Genomic DNA, 26,516 nt, shown 5'->3' on the forward strand with positions numbered 1-26,516 from the left:
GCTCGTCACAGTTGTCTTTGCCCCTCTTCTAGCCACCATTTTGCAGAAGGGGGTAGAAGTTTCCCAGCCACACACAGGCACACAAAGGTCTTAGCCTGGGGCAGGACATCTGGCCCCTGCTGCTTGCTGACCCCCACCATACACATGTGTTTTGACCTTTTTGGCTCCATGCAGCCTCAGTACAGGCTCCCTTTGGCTGGGTCACAAGCTGCCCTGCTGCCAAGGTCCTGCATGCTGTTTACTTTTGCCTGGTGCAGCCTCTGCTTACTGTAGCTGTTTTAATCTGTTGCCTTGGCATTTCTCCCTGCTCCCCAGTGATTTGGCCCAACCCGCCCTGTTACAGTCTTGCAGACAGGAATCTTGGGGGAGGTCTCAAGGGAGGGTTTCAGTAAAATATTTCTCAGTTCTCCAGGTGTGCCCTTTCAGGATTGTGGTCCCCACTGATTGGCCAGTGACAGGGCAGAGGGTCTTTAGCCATTATAGTTGGACGTGGCATCTCCCATCTGATTTTGCAGCTTTTCTGGGCCTGGAGCTGAAATACAACTGAGACCTAGGTGTCATCTCTGGGGAGGTGACCTTTTGTGTCTGGCTGTAAATTGCCCAGCCAGTTTATTCAACTCTCTGTCTCAGTTTCCCTACTCCACTTACCAGGAAATTTTCCTAGCTTTTTACTATTCTGTCTCAAAGTCATTCTTGATTCTTCCCTTTTTCTCCCACGCTCTGTATCCAAATTCTCAGGAACATCATACTGGCTCTGTCTTCATTATATATATAGAATATGACCATGACCAGAATTTGATTTTCTTTCTCTGTTTCTACCTTTGCTGCCTTAACACTGCACAACAGTCAGAGAAGTACATTTAAAATGTGTCGTATCATGTCAGCCCTCTCTTTAATACTGTAGGTGTTCTACATTTACAGGAAAAGCCAAAGTTCTCATGGCTTACAAGACCCTAGCGTGGCATCCCATAATAATAGAATTTACTTGTTTATTATCTCTTTCCCTCATTAGAATATAAGTTTCTTGTGGAGAAGGATCTTTGATTTGTTCACTAATGTATCTTAACTGGAATAGTGCCCGGCACTCAAACACTTATTGAATTAATTTATTAAATGAAGTTTTCCTAGCTATTAAGTAACAAAAGCATTTGCAGTAGAGGTCTGGCTTCAAGTCTATGCACCTAACTTCAGTGCAAAAGCTTCCTTTAGTGGTTATCAGACTCCAGCCAATCAGATTATTTTCTTCCCTTGGAGAGGTGTATATAAGACTTCCTCCTCCAGAATGTGTAGAGTGGGCCAAGAAGCCTTCCCAACTACCATCTAATGATTTACTAAAACTCAGAAAGTGAAGCTCTGTTCCTGCCCACAAGGTCTTTTAATATATTAGAATCCTTTAGGATTTGTACATCTGTGTATCAGCCCCACCCTTAATATAATTTATTAAAGACCTATATATTTTCTTGAAATCAGGTGTTTAAACCACATGTTAATGTAGTAATATGTCTTAAATAACAAACTACAAATATGCCCTATTCTGCAGCTATGACTAAACATTATCACTACTGAAATAAACAATAGTTACAAATCTATATAAATAGGAAAGTAGTCATTACTATTTATCATCTGGGCCCAGTGTATCCTTTTAAAATTTTATGTTCTGAGTCACTTTACCAATAATATGTAGAAGTAGGGGTAAAGGATAGTCCCAAAGCAACTTTATTAGATAATTTAATACTACTTTAAATGTAGCAAACTCAAATTTTTGTTACACCCATCCTGGTCTATGTACCTGAAATAGGCAGTGCCTTCTAACTGCATATAACTGTTCATCCACTGTTATGCATGGGCCTGGAACATACCCATTTGTAAATCCCAATTCCAGATTTCAGATACATTTCTATTAAGTTCTTGCTTATAATTACTCTGGTTCTTGTACTTTCACTGTCAAAATGGATTAGTGAGTCCAGATTTTCAGTATATCTCTTCTGGGTTCTAGTTTATGATTCTTTCTTGTTGTTCCTACACTTGCATCATCAATAGCAATACTTTTGAAAAATGTGATGGCTCATATCTTCATTGGAGAGTACAGTCTTTCTTTCTTCATAAGTTCAAAATATCTTTATGTTCAGGTTTATAAATAAACATCAGAATGATCAATATGGTGAATTTTAAAAATTTCTACATTGTGTCTCCTTCTAATAGCCTTTAGATACAAATTACCTTTCATCCACTTAAAATCATGTGAAGTAAATCTCGGTACATGAGCATAAAAATTTAAAGAATTCACTCTTAAGTGACTAACCAATGGAAACACCATATTCCCACTGCCCTGAAATACATTGTTCACTCAGTAGTTTTCAAGTTTTGAGAATATTTATCAAAGATATCCTGAAGAATCATAGTCTGAGACTTTGGTTATCAAAATAAATTTTATCGTGACACTAGATGCCAGAGTGCTGCCATCTGTTTTTTTGCATTCATCTTCTGATCCTTTTAATAATTGTCCAACATACTCTTTTGTCAGTATTTTCTCTTTGCTGTTGTGAAAAATTGAGTTCTTCATTTTTAGCTTCAGTGAAGATTAATAAGAAAACAGGACTAGGTTTTCTCCTTCTTTAAAAGATAATGCAATCCTTGGCAACATAGTAAAAGAAAAAAAGGACAGCAAAACTGTAATGCAATAGAGTTGATTTATTTCACTATCACACCATCCTGTAGTCCCAGGACTGGCAAACTTGTTCTGCAAAGGGCCAGATAATAAATACTTTAGGTTGTATGAGCCATTCAATCCCTGTCTTGACTTCTAAACCTGGTCTTTGTAGTGTTAAAATGGCCACAGGGCTATGTAAAGGAATGAGTGTAGCTATATGTTCCAGTAAAATTCTGTGTCCCAAAATGATCCATGTGCTAAACTTAGCATATGTACCATGGTTTTCTAACTTCTGCTCTTGAGCACACTTGGGGGTCATTTTTGAGTAATCATGAAATGGTTCCTAGGATGATAAAACAGCACACTGTTTCAAGATATAGGAAAAATAAGATTCATGAGAGTCTCATGTCCTTGATTTTTTTTAAAGATTATTTATTTATTTATTTTTAGAGAGGGAAGGGAGGGAGGGGGAGAGAGAGAGAGAGACATCAATGTGTGGTTGCTGGGGGCCACGGCCTGCAACCCAGACATGTGCCCTGACTGGGAATCGAAACTGAGACATTTTGATTCGCAGCCCACACTCAATCCACTGAGCTATGCCAGCCAGGACTCATGTCCTAGATTTATAAAAGGATCAAATGGACTCCTTTTATATTCCCTGAAATTTTTAGGGGAAAAGTCATAAAAACATTAATCCATGCAAATGTAAGAACTGCTAAAAAAAAAAAAACAACTAAACTAAAATTGAGTCTGGTGTACCCTGATGGCAATATTGAAGACTGAATTATTTTGGAAAGATGATTACAAAGGCATTCTTCTCTTTATATTTTCCTGATGTCATAATTTTTTTTGTTATTTGGGAGTAGGGGGTAGGCAGGTTAGACATTAAGACATGCATTCCTGAAAGTCACAGTGTTATATAAAGTCATGCAATAAAAACCACATGGTGGTGAGAAAAGTGTGGTTAGGGGCACAACACGAGAAACTTCATCAATGACACTTAAAGATAAGAACTTAATAAAAAATGTAGCATAGTTTTTATACATGTTAAATGGTTAAGGATTAAGCAATACAATAAATATGGCACTTTACCTTATAAAAGATCAGGTGTGGAAGTCACCATTGGAAGAGTTTTTCAAAGTGGCAGGAAGAGGATTATCTACATCAGTTGGCATTATAATACTAGATGTGAATGGTTGGGTATGGCATATAAGACTTTGAGAATAGAGCGGGATCTGAGGTGTGTTTTGTGTATTCCCACGTCTCTAAGTTCAGCTGGGTGCAGTTTTCTGCATTCACCAGATGTTTTTATCAGCTGTATTTGTACAGAAGCAAACAGGACTTTGCTTTATGCTTAAATTGGTTCCTAATTTATTAGTATGTTGGGACAAATTTTTGTGTTTTCAAAACAACATCATTTGCTGTAAAACACAATAAAAGGAAACTGTACAGTCATCTCCCCACTTATCTTGAAGGAAATACATTCCAAGTCCCCTGGTGAATACCTGAAACTGCAGATAGTACCAAACCCTATATATAGTATTTTTTCCTACACATACTTTATCATAAAGTTTAATTTATAAATTAGGCACAGTATGAGATTAACAATAATAATCATAAAGTAGAACAATTATAACAACATACTGTAATAAAAGTTATGTGAATTTGGTCTCTCAAAATATTTTATTGTATATTACTCACCCTTGTAACAGTGTGAGATGATAACAGTTTCTGTGTGATGAGATGAAGTGAGATGAGTGACGTAGACATTATAACATATTGTTAGGCTACTGTAAAGGTTACTTGAACACAAGTACTGTGATACCTCAACAGTTAATCTAACTGAGATGGCTAATGGACAGATAGCAGATACAGTGTGGATCACTGGAAAAAGGGATGATGAGTCATTATCCCAGATAGGATTTCATCATGATACTCAGAATGGCATGCCATGTATGACTTATGAATTGTTTTATTTCTGAAATTTTCTGTTAAATATTTCTGGGCAGTGATTGACCACTAGTAACTGAAACCACAGGAGGCAAAACCAGAGATAAAAGGGGACTACTATATTTTTCAAAATAGCTTATTAGTTATCATCGTTCTTGAGAAATGGTAGGGAAACCATTTTGAAAATTTCTTTAAAAAGCAAATGATCTCTGTAGATATGTGTTACATTGCTTTAGATTTTAGTACTTAAAACATTTCCTTAATGTCTAGACAAACACATAATCTGGTTTTTAATTTGTAGTTGAATAGATTTTACTTAATTTCCATCAATAATTCAAGAAACAATTTTAATGCTTTTAAAAACTCAGGAACAAGAACAAGTACTCAATGATACAGTGGATGGCAAGGAAATATATAATACAATTCGCCGAAAACCAAAAGATGCCTTTTATAAAAATATTGTTAAAAAAGGTTACCTTCTAAAAAAGGGTAAGTACAAACTTTTATGACTATAAAGATTCAAATTTAGTGTTTTATCATTTACAATAGAAGTACTGTAAATATTGAGAATTAAACTTATCATTGAGATATCTATTTAATAAGCTTGACCTGAATTATTAGTCATTGGCCCTTATTTAGAGCTTTTATCTAAAGAGTCTTCAAAATCTTGTCTAGGTATATTAAGTCCACATTTCCAATCACAGTTTTAGGAAAAACGCTTATATATTTCCAACTATGTCTTTAAATCCTAAGGTCAGTTCCAGTACTAGGTATTTGATTCTTTGCCTCCTCCCTCCCCCATACCCCAATACCCACCCCAATTCTTTTTCAAAAAGAGAAACTTCTTATGGCATCTGGCACATTTATGGTGTTGATGTTTTTATTTTATAGGGTTGCCTCAGTTTGACATTAAGAAATGTTAGGGGGTTGGAAGAGTATATGCATTAGTGGAAGATTTTATTCTTTTTATGACTGAAAAAGAATTACTACTAAATAAGAATCTTAAAGAGTTTATCATCATAAAATTTTTAAAGGTATAGTTTAGGTACTTTTGTCATTCACTCTGATTCATTAAAAAACAAGTGATATAAAAGTCATTTTTTTACAGATAAATTACAAACATTTTTTCATTTTATAAGGATTAGTATATTATTTAAGCTTTGGAATACAAATTGAAATATATTTAATTTTTAATAGTTTATTTTTCATTGTATTTGTCCATTACCATTTATCCCCCTCTTGCACCCACCCTCTTCTGCCTCCATCCACCCACCATCCCCTGCAATCACCACACTGAGATATATTTTTTTATTTTAACAATGATAATTTTTATGATTTTAATATGTATGACTTCACAATTCATCATTTGGCTAAGGCAAAATTTTTGCTTTTTTAACAGGCAAAGGAAAACGGTGGAAAAATTTATATTTTATCCTAGAGGGCAGTGATGCCCAACTTATTTATTTTGAGAGTGAAAAACGAGCTACAAAACCAAAAGGATTAATAGATCTGAGTGTGTGTTCTGTATATGTTGTCCATGATAGTCTCTTTGGCAGGTAAGAAAATATTTATTTTGTAATTGTTTTGTTAATAAAATAGTGGATATGTTCAGATAATTTCACATGATAGCAAACCAATTTTGAGAGCCCTAAAATGATCTAAAAATGACATTTATTTTTCAGGGTAATTTTTGTCCTTCTTACTTGTCCTTACTACTTTAGATTAACCTGTGCATAAAATACTATTCCACTGTATTACAGAGAAATCTTTGGAATGGCGTTTCCTGTAGTAAGACTTGATCTGTATATAGTATGTTTCCTCCCTGTGCCTCCCACCAATCTTTTAAGTGACTTACTTGGAGTCTTATCATTTCCTCCCCTATTTTATCACATTCTCTGTTAACTTAGTGCATCTTATAGTACAAGGTATAGTTAGTTGTACTGTTTCCTTGATAGGCATGTTCTTAAGCAGCATTGCTGAAACAATTACAAGAACAGAGCTTCCGGCCAAGATGGAGACATAGGTAGATATGCTTTGCTTCCTCGCACAACCAAAAGAACAACAAACAATTTAAAAACAAAAAACAACCACAACTACCAGAAAATTGAACTCTGTGGAAGTCCTACAACCAAGGAGTTAAAAAGAAACATTCATGCAGACTGATACAAGGGGCAGAGACAGGCAGCTAGGGCAGAGAGAACACATGGCAAGGTGGCAGACCAGGCAGGCAAGGCTGTGGCTGGCAGACCAGCAGTCCCACAAGCACGTGTGGATAAGCCTGGAGGAACGACTGGGGAGCAAGAAAGACTCTGCAACCCAGGGTTCCAGCACAGGAAACTAAAGCCTCAAAACCTCTGACTGTAAAAACCTTAGGGGTTACAGGGGCAGGAGAAACTCAGTCTCACAAGAGAGTTCATTGGAGAGACCCACAGGGTCCTAGAATGTACACAAACCCACCTACCCTGGAATCAGCCCCTGAAAGGGCACAATCGACTTGTGCGTACTGGGGGGAAGTGACTGAAAGCCAGATGAGAGCTAAGCAAGCTAATTGTTCCCTCTCGCACCTCCCCCACATACAGCACCATAATGCAGCAAAGGAGTTGCCCCTTCCCAGTGAATACCTAAGGCTCCACCCTTTACAGCATAACAGGTGCCCAGACAAAGAAATATGACTCAAATGAAAGAACAGATCAAAACACTGGTAATCAAGGATGCTCATAGAAGTGAGTACGGACACAAAATAGAGGAAGAAGTGAAGGTTATGCAAAGTGAAATAAACAAAAATAAAGAGGAAACCAATAGTGAAGGAAAGGCAGCCAGGACTGAAATCAACAATTTGGAGCAGAGGGAAGAAATAAACATTCAACCAGAACAGAATGAAGAAACAATAATTCAAAAGAATGAGAGGCTTATGAACCTCTGGACAAGTTTAAATGTTCCAACATCCAAATCATAGGTATGCCAGAAGGAAAAGAGGAAGAGCAAGAAATTGAAACGTATTTGAGCCCTGGCTGGTATAGTTCAGTGCTTTGAGCATGGGCTGGGAACCAAAGCATCACAGGTTCGATTCCCAGTCAGGGCACATGCCTGGGTTGCAGGCCATGGCCCCCAGCAACTACACATTGATGTTTCTCTCTTTCTCTTTCTCCCTCCCTTCCCTCTCTAAAAATAAATAAATAAAATCTTTTTTAAAAAATGAAAAAGAAAGTGAAACTTATTTGAACAAATAATGAAGGAGAACTTCCCCAATCTGCCAAAGGAAATAGACTTCCAGGAAGTACAAGGAAGCTCAGAGATTCCCAAAGAAATTGAACCCAAGGAGGAACACACCAAGGCACATCATACTTGAATTATCCAAGATTAAAAATAAAGGGAAAATCCAAAATCAGCAAGAGAAAAGTGATGCGTGGGTCACCGGCCAGCAGTGATCACGGAACGCTGCGGTTGGCTCGTTGAAACCAGAGAAAAACACACACAGAGACAACCAGGTCCTGTGGGGGAATAGGAACAGCAGGGCCACTCCTGGAGGGCGCCATGGCCACCCTCCCTGGTGGGGAGAGCATGCCGTTCCCCCTCTGGAGAGGCTTTTTATTGGTTTCGTTTGAATAAGAATTCAGGTAAAGCACATTACTCATTACGAGGAAGTAAGGATCAAACAATAGATAACAAGGAACTCTGACGGTCTATTTTGAGTCAGGATCAAAGAGCTGGAAGACTTTTAAGGAACAAACTAACTTCCTCCTTGGACCCTTCTCATTCAACTGAGAGCATTCTAAACAAAGCAGGTTTCACAGGATTTTACATATTCTTTCTTAAGCCTGATCACCCAGGGAATCCGCCCTTTTCAGCACAGAGCTGCACCACCCTGTCATTGTTTCAGGCTTAGGTGGAGCAAGGAAACTAAGGCAACCAAGAGATAAGGAGATTTTCTCCCAGACGATGAGGACTCAGGCTGTGTCAAAGCTGAGGAGCAAGGGTCCATCACCCCCTTTTGCTGTAGCCCCCAAAGTCCTTTCTTGGGGGTCTCCCACGTGATCGTGCCTGTCTTAGGTCATTCCCCCCTTGGGGAATCTTACCCGTCTTTGGCTAACCAATCAAGCTTTGAGGTTCAGTTATGAATGAAGCAGCAGAAGCAGCGCTCCTGCCAGGGAGATAAGCTTTTGTCTCCTTGCTGGCTTACGGTTCCAAGGGCGTTCCCTTAGCCTTAGCCTAGGCGGGGTTACAGCTTCTGATACCAGGCAGGGTGGTTCCCAACAGAAAAGGAGACAGTTACCTACAAAGGAGTTCCCATAATCCTATCAGCAGATTACTCAAAAGAAACCTTGCAGATAAGAATAGGCTGGAAAGAAGTATTCAAGGTTATGAAAGGCAAGGATCTATATCCAAGATTGCTCTATCCAGCAAAGCTATCATTTAGAATGGAAGGGCAGATAAAGCGCTTCCCAGATAAGGTCAAGTTAAAGGAGTTCATCATCATCAAGCCCTTTTTATATGAAATGTTAAAGGAACTTATCTAAGAAAAAGAAGAATATCAAAACTGAACAATAAAATAACAACGAACTCACAACTATCAACAACTTAATCTAAAAAACAAAAACGAACTAAGCAAACAACTAGAACAGAAATGGAGATCACATGGAGGGTTATCAGTGTGGAGGGGAAGGCAGAGAATGGGGGGAAAGGTACAGGTAATAAGAATTGTAATTGGTAGGTAGAAAATAGACAGGGGGAGGTTAAGAATAGTATAGGAAATGGAGAAGCCAAAGAATTTATATGTACACCCCATAGACATGAACTAAGGAGAGGGGGAATGCTGGAGGAGGGGGTGCAGGGTGAAGGGGAATAAAGGGAAGAAAAAAATGGGACAACTGTAATAGCATAATCAACAAAATATGCTTAAAAAGAATTATAAAAACAATTGTTTCAGTAGAAAAAAACAGTGTTTCAGATTTTCTGTTGAAACATTTTTTTACTTTAATTTCTAAAGTTTTTTAAAACTATGAAGTGTGTGCACTGAAGGTAAATCTGAACATATCATGGCAAATCCAGCTCTTGATTACGTCTAGTTTTTTGCTCTTGTACAGTTGCCTTTATTTTTTACCTTCCACCATCAGTATTATCAATAATCCATTCCAGAATCTTTCTAGGTATATTTGCCATTTTTATTACCTATTGTTAATGATTACTAAATCACAAAGCAGTTACAACAAAAGTTTAACAACTTGTTTTTCCAATATAGGATGGCATTCTCCTAGGCAAATCTACTTTTATCCTAATTAAGTTGATAAAACTACATGAGAAATACTTGTAGAACTACAGCCTTTCACTTATTTTTTCCAGCTTGTGTTTTGGAGATCATGTTCATTTTAATTGTGATATTAATAGATAAGTCAATTTTTAAAAATTGTTAAAATAGGTTTCTGCAGTGCTAGTTTCTCTATAGCAGGTTTTATTGGAGTCTTAGCTTGTGTTTATATTATGAATCACTAGAAGTGTAATATAACATGTATTTCATGAACTCGTTTGACTTTGATACCCTCTTTTTTTTCTGAACACTTCCTAATATCTCATAAAATAGTTCCAAAAAAATACAAACAAGGAAAAAAAGGTTTTGTCAGACCTGTCTCCTTTTCAGCTTTCTGTTTTGCCTTCCTTTGTGTATGCTGGATTCTTTCTCACAGGCCACCTTCCTTCATGGAACCAAGGTTAGCAAATAATACCAGAGAAAGAGGTGAACACTTTCTCCAGATCTGTTGAAAATCCTGAGGACTCACTATTGAGCCACCCCTGATAGTTTCTAGTCTTGGGTTACCTGAGAGCAAAATGGGATGACCTTCATAAAGTGAGACCATTCAATGCTCAGTCCTGCAACTGGAGATCATTCCCCTACCCCCGCAAGTAGTGAGGATATGGTTTACCCTGTGGGGTGTGAAGTGGGTTGGGGAGACAATCATACTGTTGACTCCATAGTTTATTTGTGCTATCAACAACTTCTATAAGGAAGAGAATTTCAGAACTAGCTTATTGAGATGAATAATATGACGGTAGTTAAAACAGAGGCTTGGAGGATGAGTATGAAATCATTTACATAAGGCAGAGCTTCCCAACCAGTATGGGCACGACTAAGTTATAGGTGTTTTAAAATATTGGTGGTTTTGAAAGTTATTGTAATAAAAATATTAAAATATTATGACACTTGATATTATATGACTTCCTCTATAAACTGTTCTAATTCACTGTTTTATTGTGGCAAAAGAATTGGTACATAATACTTGTAGACAGAAAGCTCACTGTAGTGGCCATACTTCAGTACTTCCCTTTGATTTGTTTTATCACCCAGATACCCTGAATATTACATTATTCACTGTTTTTAATTCATCATTGATGAAGTTAACTTTTTGTGTTTGTGTGTAAAATTTAGTTTCGTTTTTTATATTTTTTCTATTAACACAAGTTAAAATTGTTTTTAATTACTATAAAATACTTAATGGATTTCTTGCAGGGGGAATAATTAATTTATATATTTTTTCATTTTTACATTATGGTCAGCTTTAATGTACAGATAATAGTTTCCCACCATAAAGGCAATTTGGTGATTAAAACTGGCAAGTCATTAAATTAAAAAAATAGAAACAGTTTTCATTTAAAAAATTCAACCCATTTATCAGGCTTCTTAGTAAGAAATGTGTTGAATTTAGATAACTAAATCCAGTAAATCTTCTCTTCTTTAGACTAAATATTGCATAAAAGTTACTGAACACATCTGTGGTGCTGGCACCATACCACTAAAGAACTGTGAGCTCCAAATAAAGTTTCTCCTCTTTTCCCCTCCTCCTCCCCAAACCCCTCCTCATAGATCTCTTCCTGCAATATCAGGTTATACTTGGGAAGCTCATTAGGAGATCATGGAATTGAAGCTGGAGCCAAAAACGCTTCATAGCATTGGAGAGTTGCTTGTTTTATCAGTCTGCATGGAAAACTGCAATCTCTATGTTTGAGGCCAAAAAGCAAAATAAATATAAGATATGACACTTTGAAACAGTACAGATAAATCTCCAAATCCTGAACAGTGTGGTTTTCAAACAGGTTATTTATGGAAAATATGTCTGGGTTGTCTAACCAAACTTTGGGTCTTGATTCTCTGTCCAACACTTCTTTCATGCTGATACCTGTAGGATCACTCATGGGTCTCTCAGGTGACAAAAGACATTCAGTTTTTGAACAAATCATTTCTTGAACACTTTGCCGGAACGAATTCAGTTTGAGAACTGAGTTTCCACTGTATTAGATTGTGTTCAGATAGGATTATCAGTAAGTGACTTGGTGAATCAAAAGATACAGAGATTACATGTTTAGTGCAGACTAGAATCAAACTACAGACGATAGAGAAATACTTGGCAGTAAATTATTGGTCATTCAGAGAAACCAGAAAGATATTATGGAAATAGTATTTAAGTTTATGATTGATGATGAGACTTCATGATAGGAACATTTAAAGGTTTTGCATGAAAAATTCATTCTGGAAAACAAGCAATACAGACATGTTATATGCAGTAGTTCCACGTGAAATAAAATTTTTACATGGAGACTAGCAAAATCTGAGCTGCTTAAGCTGCATGTTTTCAGTTTTATAGGAGGAAGTAGGATCAGAATAATGCCGTCCTATTTGACACCAAACTATGTAAGCTGTCCAAAGTTTATGATCTAGGAGGAAAAATAAACTTTTTGATGAATGATTCTCACTTTGCACATTTATTGAAGAATGGGTAAACTTCCTCAAAGTTATGATTACAGCACAAAAAGATACTAATGTGTCCTGACAGTTTTTGGATTCAAAGCAGAAATTCAACTTTGAAAAAGTGAGGTTGAACATGATTAACTGGTAATACTTATAATTTGAATAATATGAATCTTAAAGAATTATTAAGAGCAATAAAGCAACAACTATAAGTTTGATGAAAAGGTTGACAATGATTTTGACATACTTTGTATGAACTAGTGCACTTGGATTGAAAACCTGTTTTTACTATCAAAAGAAAGGTAATGTTATACTAGCCAATTTAAAAAAAGAACACCTAGAGTTAAAGGAAGACCAGATCTTTTCAGTGCAATTTAAAAAGACTGAACTATTTCTATTCTGGTTAATAATATCAAGAAAGGAGTTTTTGTTAGATAGTGAAAAAGCAGTAAATACACATTTACTGTTTGCTGCCAGGTCATCACTTGCTTTTGTTGTGCAGTTTTATGTTGAAGTTGACCCAGGAATTTGAAGACATTTGAAAACGTCTAGTTCATGAATTGTATTTAATAATACCAAGTCTAAACTTAAGATGAAAAATTTGTATCCATGGGAAGTAACACATGTCTCTTTATTTTTAAAAAACGACTACCCCCCCCCCCCCCAATTTGCCAGTTTTACCATCAACTGTATTTTTGTGTGCCTGACTATAAAATTGTTGGGAAGTGCCAAGAAAGAGTGAATGCCAGGGAAAACGGCACCCATAACATATTTCAGGAAAGGGAAAAGATACCTCTACCAGATAGTTAGGAGTAGTGAAAAATAGGTTAATACCAAATTATGTATCATGAGATGAAAATACCATAGCACAAAAGGGGAAATTGTGAGTAAATGCTGTTATCTTTTTCATTATTGTGTTATCAAATATATGGCACTAAGCATTTCTTGCTTTGTATAAGCATAGAATCCAGTATTGACTTACCTTCATCATTTAAGTGATGTCTAATGTGAGGTTAAAGGCAGCTCTCTCCTGTAGATGTGCATGGTAAGCATGCTCAGCCTGTTGTGGAGAAATGTTGGACAGCACTGCTCGATTGGCTGTTTTCCTGTGTGCTTTAATTGCACAGCTGTACCAATTTTTTAGATTATTTTCAATTTTAAGTCATCTCTTAGCACTCTTCTTTTTTTAAAAAAAGATTTTATTTGTTTTTAGAGAGAGGGGAAGGGAGGGAGAAAAGAAGGTGAAACGCATTGATGTGAGAGAAATATCAGTTGATTGCCTTTCATATGTGCCCCGGCCAGGGAGCGAACCCACAACACAGGCATGTGCCCTGATTGAGAATGGAACCAAAGGCCTTGTGCTTTGCAGGATGACACCCAACCCACTGAGCCATGTCAGGGTGCCCTTTACATGAAACTTCTGACACTTGATGCTGTTTTACTTTATTTTTCAATCTAAATTTCATTGGATAACAAAATTATATAGATTTTAAGTATACAGTACCAAGATACATCATTTGTATATTGTGTGTTCACCAACCAAAGTCAAGTCTCCTTTTGTCACTATTTATTCCCTCTTTACCCTCTATTACGTAATAACCATTTCTGAGGCACAAGTTAAGGATACTTCAGAGATAGAGTTATTGTATGTAATGAAGTTTATTTGGGAATTTTTATACCTTTATCATTTCACTGTTGCAGTATTTACTGTTCTATCCTCATCGGGTAAGGATTTTTTTTATGGGTGTTAAAATTTTAGATTAGCAATTATTTCAGCATTTTAAAGATTGTTTTCTGCCTTACAACATTTTCTCTGTCATTCCAATTGTTTCTCTTCAGAGATAATGTTTCTTCTATTTTTCTGTGGTCAAGGGACTGTCTTTTATCTTTCTTTGTATGCTTTGAGATTTTTTTCCTTATCTTAGATTTTCAGCAGTTAAACCAAAATGTGCCTAATGGTAGTTTTCTTTTAAAATTTATCCTAATCTTTGTAGAGCTTCTTCAACCTCATATCTGATGTTTTTTTGTCAGTTTTGGAGAATTCTCAGTCGGTAGCTCTTTAAACAGTTCCGCCACGTTCTCTTTTGTGTTTTGGGATTTGTGTTAACACTTTATACCTTTTTACTATGTCCATATGTCTATTGTGTAGTTTTCTACATTTCTTATCATTTCTATACCTTGGGCTGGATTTTCTTCTGATTTGTCTTTTAGTTCATTAGCCTGTTCTCTTGAAGTTTAGTACATTTATTGAAATCTTTTATTTAGCATATTTTTAAATTTAGAATTTCCATTTAATTCTTCTTTTATAGATCCAGTTATCTGGGGAAATTCTTTATTTTGTTAACCTATTTTTCTAAACATTTTAATTGTAGTATTTGAAAGTCACATCTAACCTCGATATCTGATTATATGTGTAGCTTTCTCCTTTGTCAGGTTTTTCTTTTGGGTTTTAGTCATTTGATCCTGATTCCTGTAATGTCTACTTATGTTTGTGAACACACTGTACACAAACGGTGGACATTATGTATGCAAAACTGTAGAAGCTGTGGATAATGTTACTGATTCCAGAAAGGACTGTTGTTCTGCTAGAACTTTAGAGTCGGGGTAGTTCATCTTGATTCCCTCAGAATCAAGCAGAGATACTGGTGAAGGCTGTTTCTGGTTTGCCCTTATTCTGAAGGCATAGCTCTGCAGGGGACTCAACTGAAAGAAAGCCTTGTCTTGTAATGCTGAATGTGCTGGTTAGCTTTTTAGCATCATACCTGCTGCTTTCTGCTTGGATGCTCAACTTCTTGCCCCACACAGTATAGGCATTGGCGCACACCTTGAAAGGAAAAACTGGAGAATGTCAGGCTCTCCTCACATGATCTTGGCCTCTCAAGTCTTAACTGCATTGATTGTTCTCCAATATTTTCAAACAGTTGCCTTTTGTTTTGATTATATTTTATACAGCTAGGAGTTTGGCTTGATACAACCACTTTCAGAAGAATGTTTTAGTTTACATTTTTCATTATTTTATGGCATTATCAAAGCATGAAAAGATGGTTCTTTTATCTTTAATAAATATTAAGTTTGTGTGTGCTCTGGGTATTTTGCTATAGCCTCCTAACACTAAAGTGTAAGATACAATCTTTGGTTAAAGCAAGAAATAGAAGTAATATTTATTGACTTTCAAAAACATGAAAGCCCTTACTAAACATTTTCAAGTCTAGTTAGAAAGAGCACCTCTTAAAAAAAAAAGACAAACTACTTGATATTGTACTTACATGTTAAATGAATTTACAGGACATGCATGCCATGGGAGGATAAGAACCAACATTTTCTGTATGCCACTGTGAGGTCATTTAGTCTTTGGGACAAGTTATGCATGCGTAGATGATGTTCCCACTTTAATAGATGGGGAAAACTGTCACTTGTAAAAAATTTGGAAACACATAATATTATAAAGAAGAAAATTGAAATCAGCCACTATCTATTGAGAGACAACCACTAAGAACATTTTTGGTCTAAGAACATGTCTGTAGTCTTTTTCAGGAGTGTATATATATATATATATATATATATATATATATATATATATGTATATTTTATATCATCCTGAAGTAATGAGTTGGAGCAACATTTTATGTCCTCTAAAAAGTGTTTGGATTAGCTATGTGAAATTCTGCTTCAGTTTTTTTATAACTTTTATTTGTAATGTCTTCAAATTAATACACAGTACTAATACTGTGTATTACAGTAGTGTCAAGTTTTTAAATTTTGAAAGATTAATAAAATTTTAATAGTGCAGACCAAAAAGTTTGCTGACAATTTCTTTTTAGTAATGATCTGGTACAATGGAATATTTCTATAAATTAAGAATTATGTTAATTTTATATGACTTATATAATAGTATATGGTGATTTTTTAAAGTGTCTTAAGTGTTTAATAGTTCTTGTTGAGCTTCCTAATAACTTTTTTATTTGTATTTAAAGGCCAAACTGTTTTCAGATAGTAGTCCAGCACTTTAGTGAAGAACATTACATTTTTTACTTTGCAGGAGAAACTCCAGAACAAGCAGAGGTAAGTTAGTTATTTCTTCAGTATAAACATTTAGGCCTTGTTTTATTTTTTAATTTATTTTTCAATTACAGTTGACATACAGTATTAAATGAATTTAGGTGTACAGCATAGTAATTGGATATTTATATACCTATGTCTGTGTTTTCTTTAACTAGACTAGTAGTATACTTTTGTGTTTAAGATACAGTGATAAGAATATGTGAGACATAATCGTCTTTTTAAAGGAATGAGAAATTTCATGTGTAAAACTTTTTTTTTAAGAAATGCAGAAAAACACAGTGAAGGGTTATTAGGAATGAAAACTTCATTTTAAATTGACCTTTAATACTCTATGATGTTGAGTACAACTGAGAATAGTCATTTAAAATCCTCTTTGCAGAAAGGTTATAGATGTTCTCAGTACAATCAAAAGGTAAGCCAGCTGGTTGTGCTAACAAGCATTGTTACTCTTTGCTGGTTAAACTCCATATCTAAAAATAGAAGTTCAATCATCAGAAAGAAAACTACTTTAGAAATTTTCTGTTTTTCTCTAAGTTTAAATGTCTACTTTTGGCACTGACCATTGGTCTATGTGCAGTGCCCTTCTAAAAACCTTCATTAAATTTCAGGGAATGCTGCAAAGAAGCAATGTTTCAAAAAGATCTTTAAAAATATTTGGATTTCTTTGAACCATAGTATTTCTTGCTGTTTGGTGGTATTTTTTATAAATATGGCTATATTTCTGCATGTTCTCTATGGAAGGAAATTGAAGGTGGTTAAAAGGTCAAAGACAGTGACTTTGTTTGGAAAGAGAAGATAATTTGACAACCCTGAATATGAAGCAGATGCTCTTAAAATTGTGGATCCTGTCATAATTTATAAAAATATTTGACTGAATATTATAAAAATATCTTTGACAATGAACAATTATGTGTTATGGGTCATAATTGAGTGTCATATTTCAGATCTTTGCAAAATATCTCAATTGAATACTCAGTCCACAGCACATATAAAACCATATATTATATATATATATATATACCTAATTTTTAGATTAAAAAGGAAGGTTCAAAACATTTGCTAACTTAGACATTTTTTAAATGTTAGAGAAATTGAGTTAGGAAGGAAATTTAAACTTCAGTGCCCTGCCTTCTAGTTATTTTACCATGTTCCCTTTTTCTAAATAAAGATGTTTACATACCTTGATGGTATTTCGGTATGTTTATGCAGCCTCACTTAGCTGTATAAATAGAACATTTGTATTACATTTATATATACTCTTTCTATATTCTGTATTTCCAAATACTGCTTAAAGTCAAAAAAACCATTGGTATTTCCAATTTTTGTTACTTTGGTGGCTTATGAGATCTCTGGTTATTCTATTTCTAATTGATTTGGTCGTAATTTGCTCTACTATACACTGACGCAGATTCATTGAAATAGCCAACAAATTAAAGACATAATTTTTAAAATATTTTTTAAGATTTTATTTATTTATTTTTAGAGAAGGAAAGGAGGGAGAAAGAGAGAGAGAGAGACACATCAATGTGCAGTTGCTGGGGGCTGTGGCCTGCAACGCAGGCATGTGCCCTGACTGGGAATCGAACCTGCGACACTTTGGTTCGCAGCCCATGCTCAATCCACTGAGCTACGCCAGCCAGGGCCTAAAGACATAATTTGAATAAACAATGATATAGAGCTTTCTAGAAAATCAAATGCCAACGTTTATTTTAGATAATTTTAAAGTTTTTCTCCATTTTCTCTAGAGCACTATATGGTCAAACATTTTAAAATATAGCTACAATTTAATTTGAATATTAGGCTGAAAAATTTTTAAGTCTAATGTTATATTATAAATAACCCAGATCCCTTTACACATTTCTACTAATATCATGGTATAAAGTAAAGATTCAAATGCTTGTCATCAAATTAGTCACTACATTACCCATTGTTTTTTCAGTAGGCCTCCTTTAATAAAATATATCAATTCTACCTTAGGGTGCCTCAAATATACCAGCTTACCTATACATAAATTTTATTTTTTTCACTAATGGCCACTCATGTGATATACTTAACATTAATTTAGAGATTCTACAGACACACAAATTCTTACAGAATTATAATTTTTTTGGTCACTGTTTTACTTTTTTGGAATACAAATATATTAAAGTACAGTGTACTGTGAGTTTAGAAGTAGCAGTCTCAAGAAGGAAAGAACTATTGATGATTGAAACTAAATAAACTATAGTATGGTAATTTCTTGAGCTGATATTATTTTATTTCATTAATTTTTTTGCAGGATTGGATGAAAGGTCTTCAGGCATTTTGTAATTTACGGAAAAGTAGTCCAGGAACATCTAATAAACGCTTGCGTCAGGTGAAACTTACTTTTCTTCGATTTATGACTGTCACATTTTGTTTATCACTTTGCTCTTTATTTCTGTATGAACTGTTTTGGGCAACATTTCAAACCCTTTAAAGATCTTAAGAGAAATTAATCTTGTCAGGCATTTTAAAGCTTCTACTTGCTTCAGGAGCCAGATAAACTTATTTCTTAATGAAAGAGAATGTTCTTTATATATGTGCTGGATACTTATCAATGTCATCTTTTGAACACCTGTCAAGGGTCTTTTTTTCTTCTCACGCAAAGTAAAAATACCAACCAACAAAAACAGAAATTATTTTGTTGGGCACTTTTTCTTCCTTAAAAACATTATTTTCGCCCATTTCAAAAAAATGGAACTAAAGGTACTTACAGAAAAGATCATCTTCCTTAAGGTACTCTGGGTTTTTCATTTGACAGAAATTGTTTTTGAAATGTTATTACATAACTCTTAACTACTATCTTGTTTGAAACCTTAATGTGTTCTATGTGTTCATTATGGAGAGTTAAACTAGGCTCTTCCATTCAAGGTATGTAAAGTCACCTTCATATTCTGCTTTTTCTTGCTTTTTTCTTTATAGTTACCTATAGATTACTGGTTAAAAATTAAGTAATTTTAACGTTATTGTAGTTTTGAGGGAAGTTTAGTATAGTGTTTATTGATGAAAGTGACTTGTTTTATTTATGGGAATTGCCAATAAGCTTGGTGATTTTAACATAATGTTCTATTAGAAATGGATAAATGTTAATATTTGGGTGACTACAATTTATATTCCCAGTAGCCAAAAGATCAAACCCCTAATGAAATTGAATTATACACATAATTGCTGTGTGTTTTCAAAACATATTTTAACATTGTGTAAGCTATGGAAAAACATGTTGAATTTTTACAGATTGTGTCTTGTATGAAACTTAGCCATAAAATTATTATTTATAGGTATAATATCATACAGCTAATATCTTTTGAACCCTTATGTGTCAGGTACTCTGCTTTGTGCTTTACATGTATTATTTTGAATCTCTGTAAATATTTGCAGTATAAACTTTATCCTAACTTTATATCTGAGGAAGAAAGTTCAGAGAAGCTGCCTTGTCCAAGGCAAGTAGTAGATGGCAGGAGGGAAGAGAAGACCTGATACTAGAAGGTAGTTGGTCTGAGCTTTGGCATCAAAACTGACAGATGACTATGTTTTTCTTTGGATTGTATCCTTTTCTGTAGAATGAAATGGTAGATTCTGTTTTAAAAATATTTTATAGCTGTGAAACTCTTTATGGAAATTTAATCTTCCAGATGAGCATTAAATAACATACAGGATTTTGATTTCACTTGTGACAGTTGTTTGCTTATATTAATAAAGTATCCTTTTCAGTTTCTCTGAACCATTGTTTTATAGTGAAAAAGATATATTTCATTATTACTGCAAGAATATAATTAGAGGAATAACTTGTAAAACAAAACTATATTTATAGCAATTGTTTTTGAAACCTAATGCATAGTTCTTGAAATCTGGGGTAACGATTTTTGTGGTTTCTTTAGGTCAGCAGTCTTGTTTTACATATTGAAGAAGCCCATAAACTCCCTATGAAACATTTTACTAATCCATATTGCAACATCTACCTGAACAGTGTCCAGGTAGCAAAAACTCATGCAAGGGAAGGGCAAAACCCTGTATGGTCAGAAGAGTTTGTCTTTGAGTAAGTCTTATTATTATATTAAATCATTTTCTTTTACTATATTGCATTTTTGTTTTTTTTTCTTTGTTTCTATATCTAAACTGTCACAACAGGGTACCAAGCCCAGTGTTTTAATAGTACATACATATTTATTTCTGTTGCATTTGTTTGCTTTATTAATAAAGTGCTATGTCCTTTGTTTTTCACCTCATTATTAATGTAAATTAGCATTACTGGCAACTCTTAAAGCATTTGCTAATACACACATACAATATATTTACAAAGGTTTGTAAATATCCTTCAGGCTTTACTTGAAGAAGTTAAAGGTGGTAGGGCAAATGTAATTTGCTTGTCTATATTTCTGTATAGCAAGTAATAAAACATGTTTTGAATCTTGTTGTAAATCTAATACATTCAAGTTGTTTAGTAGCAAAATAGGGGCCCTACTGGATACTAGAAAGATAGTTTGATACAAGGACCTTTTGTTAATTATTTTTCTCCTTGCTCCTTTAGTGATCTTCCTCCTGACATCAACAGATTTGAAATAACTCTTAGTAATAAAACAAAGAAAAGCAAAGATCCTGATATCTGTAAGTTGATAAAGAAATTTCTTTCTAGAGCAAAACAAAAATGTTTTGTGTGCTTTTAAAAATTCATAATGTAGGCTAAAACTGTAGTTCCTTTGTGTTTTTATAAAAGTATTGATATGACTAAATTATACATACTGTATACCTAATAAGCCTTTAAGATTAAGTTACATATCTTTTCATTCTCCCTCTTCCTAATGAGTAGGAAGAAGAAGAAAACAGTTACCTAGGTCATCTTTCTGTGGTTCTTCCCCTGTACCTTCTTTCTACTTTTTAAGTTTTTCCTGCTTTCCTGTACTTTTCATGTAAATGAAAAAAGGCACTCTATTTTAAAAAATTTCTTTAAACACAAGCACACTGCTCACTTTTAGTTGTCAAATCTTCCCAGGTTTTATCTTAGCAGCACACCTTTTCCCAGCCTGTTGCTGAAACAGGTAGCAGTTGGATTTAGCAATTCACACAGGTGTGAATTAGTTTAATACCTTCCTAAAAATCAGGCCTAGAGAAAGAAGTGTTTTATGTATTAACAGATAGGTCAAAGCCTGAATTGAATTTTCCTCTGTAAAATGTTCATTGTGTAATTTTTGTATTATTTAAATGCTTAACATTTTTTGGTGGTTCCACATTAATTTTAAGATAAAATCTGACTCCCAGTAATGACACAGAAGAAAGATCCTTTTTTGATCCACTCCTCCCCCTTTTGCTCTCCTTGTATAATCTTTTGTGTGCGCTTCTCTCTAGCTATACCAGCTTTCTCACAGCTTTACATTATCCATGGATTTGAAAAGCACCCACCCTACCTTCTATTTGGACTGCACTTGTGTCCCCCTTCCTGCTTTCTCTCTCTTTTTCTCTGCCTTTATACTTAGCTACATCTCCAGATCCTATTACAAGTCAGCCTAAAGGTTACCTTTTTGAAATGGATTTTTAACTTCCATGGGCTGAATTAGATATCACTTTTTTAAATATATTTTATTGATTATGCTATTATAGTTGTCCCATTACCCCCCTTCATTCCCCTCCACCCTGCACACCCTCTCCCACCCACATTTTCCCCCTTTAGTTCATGTCCGTATGTCATAAGTTCTTTACCTTCTACATTTCCCATACTATTCTTAACCTCCCCCTATTTTCTACCTACCATCTGTGCTACTTATTCTCTGTATCTTTTCCTCCTCTCTCCTCCCACTCCCCTGTTGCTAACCCTCCATGTGATCTCCATTTCTGTGGTTCTGTTCCTGTTCTAGTTGTTTGCTTAGTTTGTTTTTGTTTTTATTTTTGTTTTAGGTGTGGTTAATAATTGAGTTTCCTGTCATTTTGCTATACATGTTTTTTATTGTCTTTTTCTTAGAATAAGTCCCTTTAACATTTCATAACATAAGGGCGTGGTGATGATGAACTCCTTTAACTTGATCTTATCTGAGAAGCACTTCATCTGCCCATCCATTCTAAAAGATAGCTTTGCTGGATAGAGCAATCTGGGATGTAGGTCCTTGTCTTTCCTGATTTGAAATACTTCTTTCTAGCCCCTTCTTGCCTGCAAGGTCTCTTTTGAGAAATCAGCTGACAGTCTGATGGGAACTCCTTTGTAGGTTACTGTCTCCTTATCTCTTGCTGCTTCTAGGATTCTCTCCTTCATTTTTTACCTTGGCTAATGTAATTATGATGTGCCTTGGTGTGTTTCTTTTTCGGTCCAACTTCTTTGGGACTCTCTAAGTTTCCTGGACTTCTTGGAAGTCTGTTTTCTTTGCCAGATTGGGGAAGTTCTCCTTTATTATTTGTTCAGTGAAGTTTTCCACTTGTTGCTCTTCTTCTTCCCCTTCTGGTATCCCTATAATTTGGATGTTGGAACGTTTAAAGATGTTCTGGAGGTTCTGAAGCCTCTCATTTTTTTGAATTCTTATTTCTTCATTCTTTTCTGTTTGGTTGTTTCTTTCTTCCTTCTGGTCCACTCCATTGATTTGAGTCCCAGTTTTCTTCCCATCACTATTAGTTCCCTGTGCATTTTCCTTCATTTCACTGAGCGTAGCCTTCATTTTTTCATCTAATTTATGACCAAATTCAACCAATTCTGTGAGCATCCTGATCACCAGTGCTTTGAACTGTGCATCTGGTAGGTTGGCTATCTCTCAGTCACTTAGTATGGGCCTTTTTTTTTTTTTTTCTTTTTTGGTCTCGTCGCACCTGCTATGTATGAGGGGCGAGGCCTTAGGTGTTCACTAGGGTGGGGCAACCCAGTTGCTGGGTTGTGCCGCTGTATGTGGGGGCGGGGTCTGAGAGGGAACAGTGGCACTTGCTCTGCTTTCTGTTAGACTTCAGTCCCTTCCACTGTTTCCCCCAAGCAAACTGGGCCTTTCTGGTGCTAGTTCCTGTGTGAGTCTCTCCCTGAGCCTCAACCCCCACAGGTGTTTTCAATCAGTACCCCGAGGCTCTGTTTCCTGGCTCTGGGACACTGGGTTACACACAGTGTGTTGCGTCACAGGCGCCACCTTGCTGGGTCTGCCCACTGCCACCCTGCGCCCGGGGTCTGCCAGCCGCCACCTGTGCTCCTAGGGTCCACCAGGTGTGGTCTTATGTGCCCAGGATGCCTTATGCACCTGGTCCCACCGCTCTTTGTGCTTTGACTCCTCCCCGCCTGGCTGCCCGACTCCACCCCTCCTACTGGTCTGGATGAATGTGTCTGTTTTAACTCCTTGGTTGTCTGACTTCCATACAGTTCAATTTTCTGTCAGTTCTGGTTGTTATTCTGTTTCTAAATTGTTGTCCCTATCTTGGTTGTGCAAGGAGGCACAGTATGTCTACCTACGTCTCCATCTTGGCCGGAAGTCTGTCTAGATATCATTTCTGTATACTCTGTTATCATTAGCTACTGTTAGATCACTTATCACACTGTACCATAATTGATTTCCTTCCTTCTTGGCTAGATTGTCACCTCCATTCAAGTCAGAAACCATGTCTTCATCATTTCTGTATCCCACACCCTTCCTATAAGAGAGTCTGGCACATAGTAGACATTCTATAAGTGAATGAAGTAAACATTCAGTATTGAATTTGTGGTATCACTGAAAACTTCTTTAATAAAAAGCATTTAACACTATAGAGAAGGCAAAATATCAGGATAATTTATTTGTGTGACTAATTTATAGTGTCATCTTTTTAGATAGTAATCATTTTATGTTTTTCTATCACAGTATTTATGCGCTGCCAGTTGAGCCGGTTACAGAAAGGGCACGCCACAGATGAATGGTTTTTGCTCAGCTCCCATATACCATTAAAAGGTATTGAACCAGGATCCCTGCGTGTCCGAGCACGATACTCTATGGAAAAAATCATGCCAGAAGAAGAATACAGTGAATTTAAAGAGGTATTAAATTATTTACCAATATAATTACTATTTTTTAGAATTTTATTTATTTATTTTTAGAGATAGGGGAAGGGAGGGAGAAAAAGGGAGAGAAATATCGATCAGTTGCCTCTCTGCGCCCCAGCCAGGGACTGATCTGAAACCCAAGCATGTGCAGCCTTACACTTTGTGGAATGACAACCAACTTAGCCACACCGGCCAGGGCCCAGGCTAATTATTTTTGATGGCAATAACAGAAATATTTAACACTTAATAGAAGATCAGTTAAGTTAAATGTAGTAATTCCATAGTTTACTAGCACACTGATAGGCAGAGAGGGTTGAACAGCCTTGTTGGTAGTGTGATGTTGGCCTTGGGAGACAAAAATATGTAGGCCACAATCTTACTCTTTTTAAAATAGGTTTGTTCAATAGCACATATTCCTAACTATAAGAACATAAAAGGACGTATTTCCTATTAATCTTACTGAGAGTACTTAATGCTGTGTACTTTCAACAATCTTTCTGATGTCATTTTTAGCTTATACTGCAAAAGGAGCTTCATGTAGTCTATGCTTTATCACATGTGTGTGGACAGGACCGAACACTACTGGCTAGCATCCTGCTGAGGATTTTTCTTCATGAGAAGCTTGAATCATTATTGCTATGTACACTAAATGACAGAGAAATAAGCATGGAAGGTATAGTATGGATGTGTTAGTGTGATACTTTTAAACATTGGGTCAACAATTAGATTTTACATATAAAGTATATATGAATTCTATCTTAGAATGTATTAAAGAGTTCTGTCATCTTGCAAAATAAGCTGTTCTGCTTTTCCTTTATTAAAAATCAGAATGTCAGTTCTGCTTCTTATGCTGGCTAGTTGGGTGGTTGGTATTTTTACAAGTTTCTGTCATGGCATATTAATATTCAAAGTCATAAGAAAGTGGCCTCTACATTCAAATCTGTGGCTCATAGTGCTTTATGAAGAATTGGTTGGTATACCTTCCATGTTCAGTTGTTTATTGTTTACTCTTTAAGTCATTGCATGAAAGTTGTATGTCAGCTGAATTTCATTTTTATATTCTACAGATAGGTAGTTCCCAGGCAATATAGCCAGGCACATAGTGCTTTGTTAACAGCTTATAGGTCATGTCAGAATAACCCATTTCCAACCAGCACTTTAATTCAGTAACAATGCTTGCCTCTAGCCTTTTCCAAATAAACTGTAAAATCTAGAACTATTTCTTCCTAGTCATAGAAAATGTAAAAATATATAGATTTGTCAGAAAAGATAAAGCGACTATATGTATTTTACACTGAGATTGTCTTTTCTGACAATATTTGTGGTCTTTAAGACTTTATTAAAAGTTATTAGTAGCCATGTTTTAGGCTAATAAATTATATTGGGATTTTATATTTTTCATTTGGAAATTAATTCAGATTTTTCAAAGTATGGGCTCAATGGACAGCAAAGCTGAATTGTGGTCCTAGTTGTGTCACTAACGTTGTTTTTAGACAAGTCACCTAACCATTCTAAGTCCTTTATTAAAAAAAATTTATATATGAACATGGTAGTGTTAATCCCTTCTCCTGTTTATGGTCTAATGAAGTAATAGATATAAAGCCTTTTGAAGAGTTAAGTGTATGGAAATATAGGATGTTATAATCAATACTTTAATGCTATATGCAAATGAACATACTTAAATGGTTATAATTGTTGAGGGAAAATGGTTGAGGAAAAAAATGAATTTATGTAATTTTTAATTGGTTCACATTAGTACAGTCCTTTACAGATAATCTTTTAATATATTCATGTAGATGAAGCCACTACCTTATTTCGAGCCACAACACTTGCAAGTACCTTGATGGAGCAGTATATGAAAGCCACTGCTACACAGTTTGTTCATCATGCTTTGAAAGACTCCATTTTAAAGATAATGGAAAGCAAGCAGTCTTGTGAGGTAAGAATTTAATGTTTTAAGTATTTGAGCAAAGAGCATATTTTAATAGGTTATGCTTTATAGTTAATTGCATTTTAAGGAAAATATATTAGCTTTTTAAAATTATCAGAATGGTTATATCTTTTATAATACATTTATAAAATGTGTAAAGCTGATTTCTTTTAAAACATCACTTTATTTGGGA

At 35.3% G+C, this 26,516-nt stretch overlaps 1 protein-coding gene across 1 annotated transcript in view; it reads left to right on the forward strand.

The window, feature by feature from the left end:
* Nucleotides 1–26,516, forward strand: part of RASA1 (RAS p21 protein activator 1) — a 116,371-nt gene that overhangs the window by 75,470 nt on the left and 14,385 nt on the right. Inside the window, exons 10-18 of the mRNA XM_028528630.2 lie at nt 4,969–5,089; nt 6,000–6,156; nt 16,313–16,400; nt 18,679–18,756; nt 20,300–20,457; nt 20,950–21,026; nt 24,215–24,387; nt 24,907–25,066; nt 26,190–26,332. Of these exons, the coding sequence (XP_028384431.1) occupies nt 4,969–5,089; nt 6,000–6,156; nt 16,313–16,400; nt 18,679–18,756; nt 20,300–20,457; nt 20,950–21,026; nt 24,215–24,387; nt 24,907–25,066; nt 26,190–26,332 (1,155 nt within the window). The remainder of the gene's footprint in view (nt 1–4,968; nt 5,090–5,999; nt 6,157–16,312; nt 16,401–18,678; nt 18,757–20,299; nt 20,458–20,949; nt 21,027–24,214; nt 24,388–24,906; nt 25,067–26,189; nt 26,333–26,516) is intronic.

This window comes from Phyllostomus discolor, chromosome 3, assembly GCF_004126475.2.
Source record: "Phyllostomus discolor isolate MPI-MPIP mPhyDis1 chromosome 3, mPhyDis1.pri.v3, whole genome shotgun sequence".
Lineage (NCBI taxonomy): Eukaryota > Metazoa > Chordata > Mammalia > Chiroptera > Phyllostomidae > Phyllostomus > Phyllostomus discolor.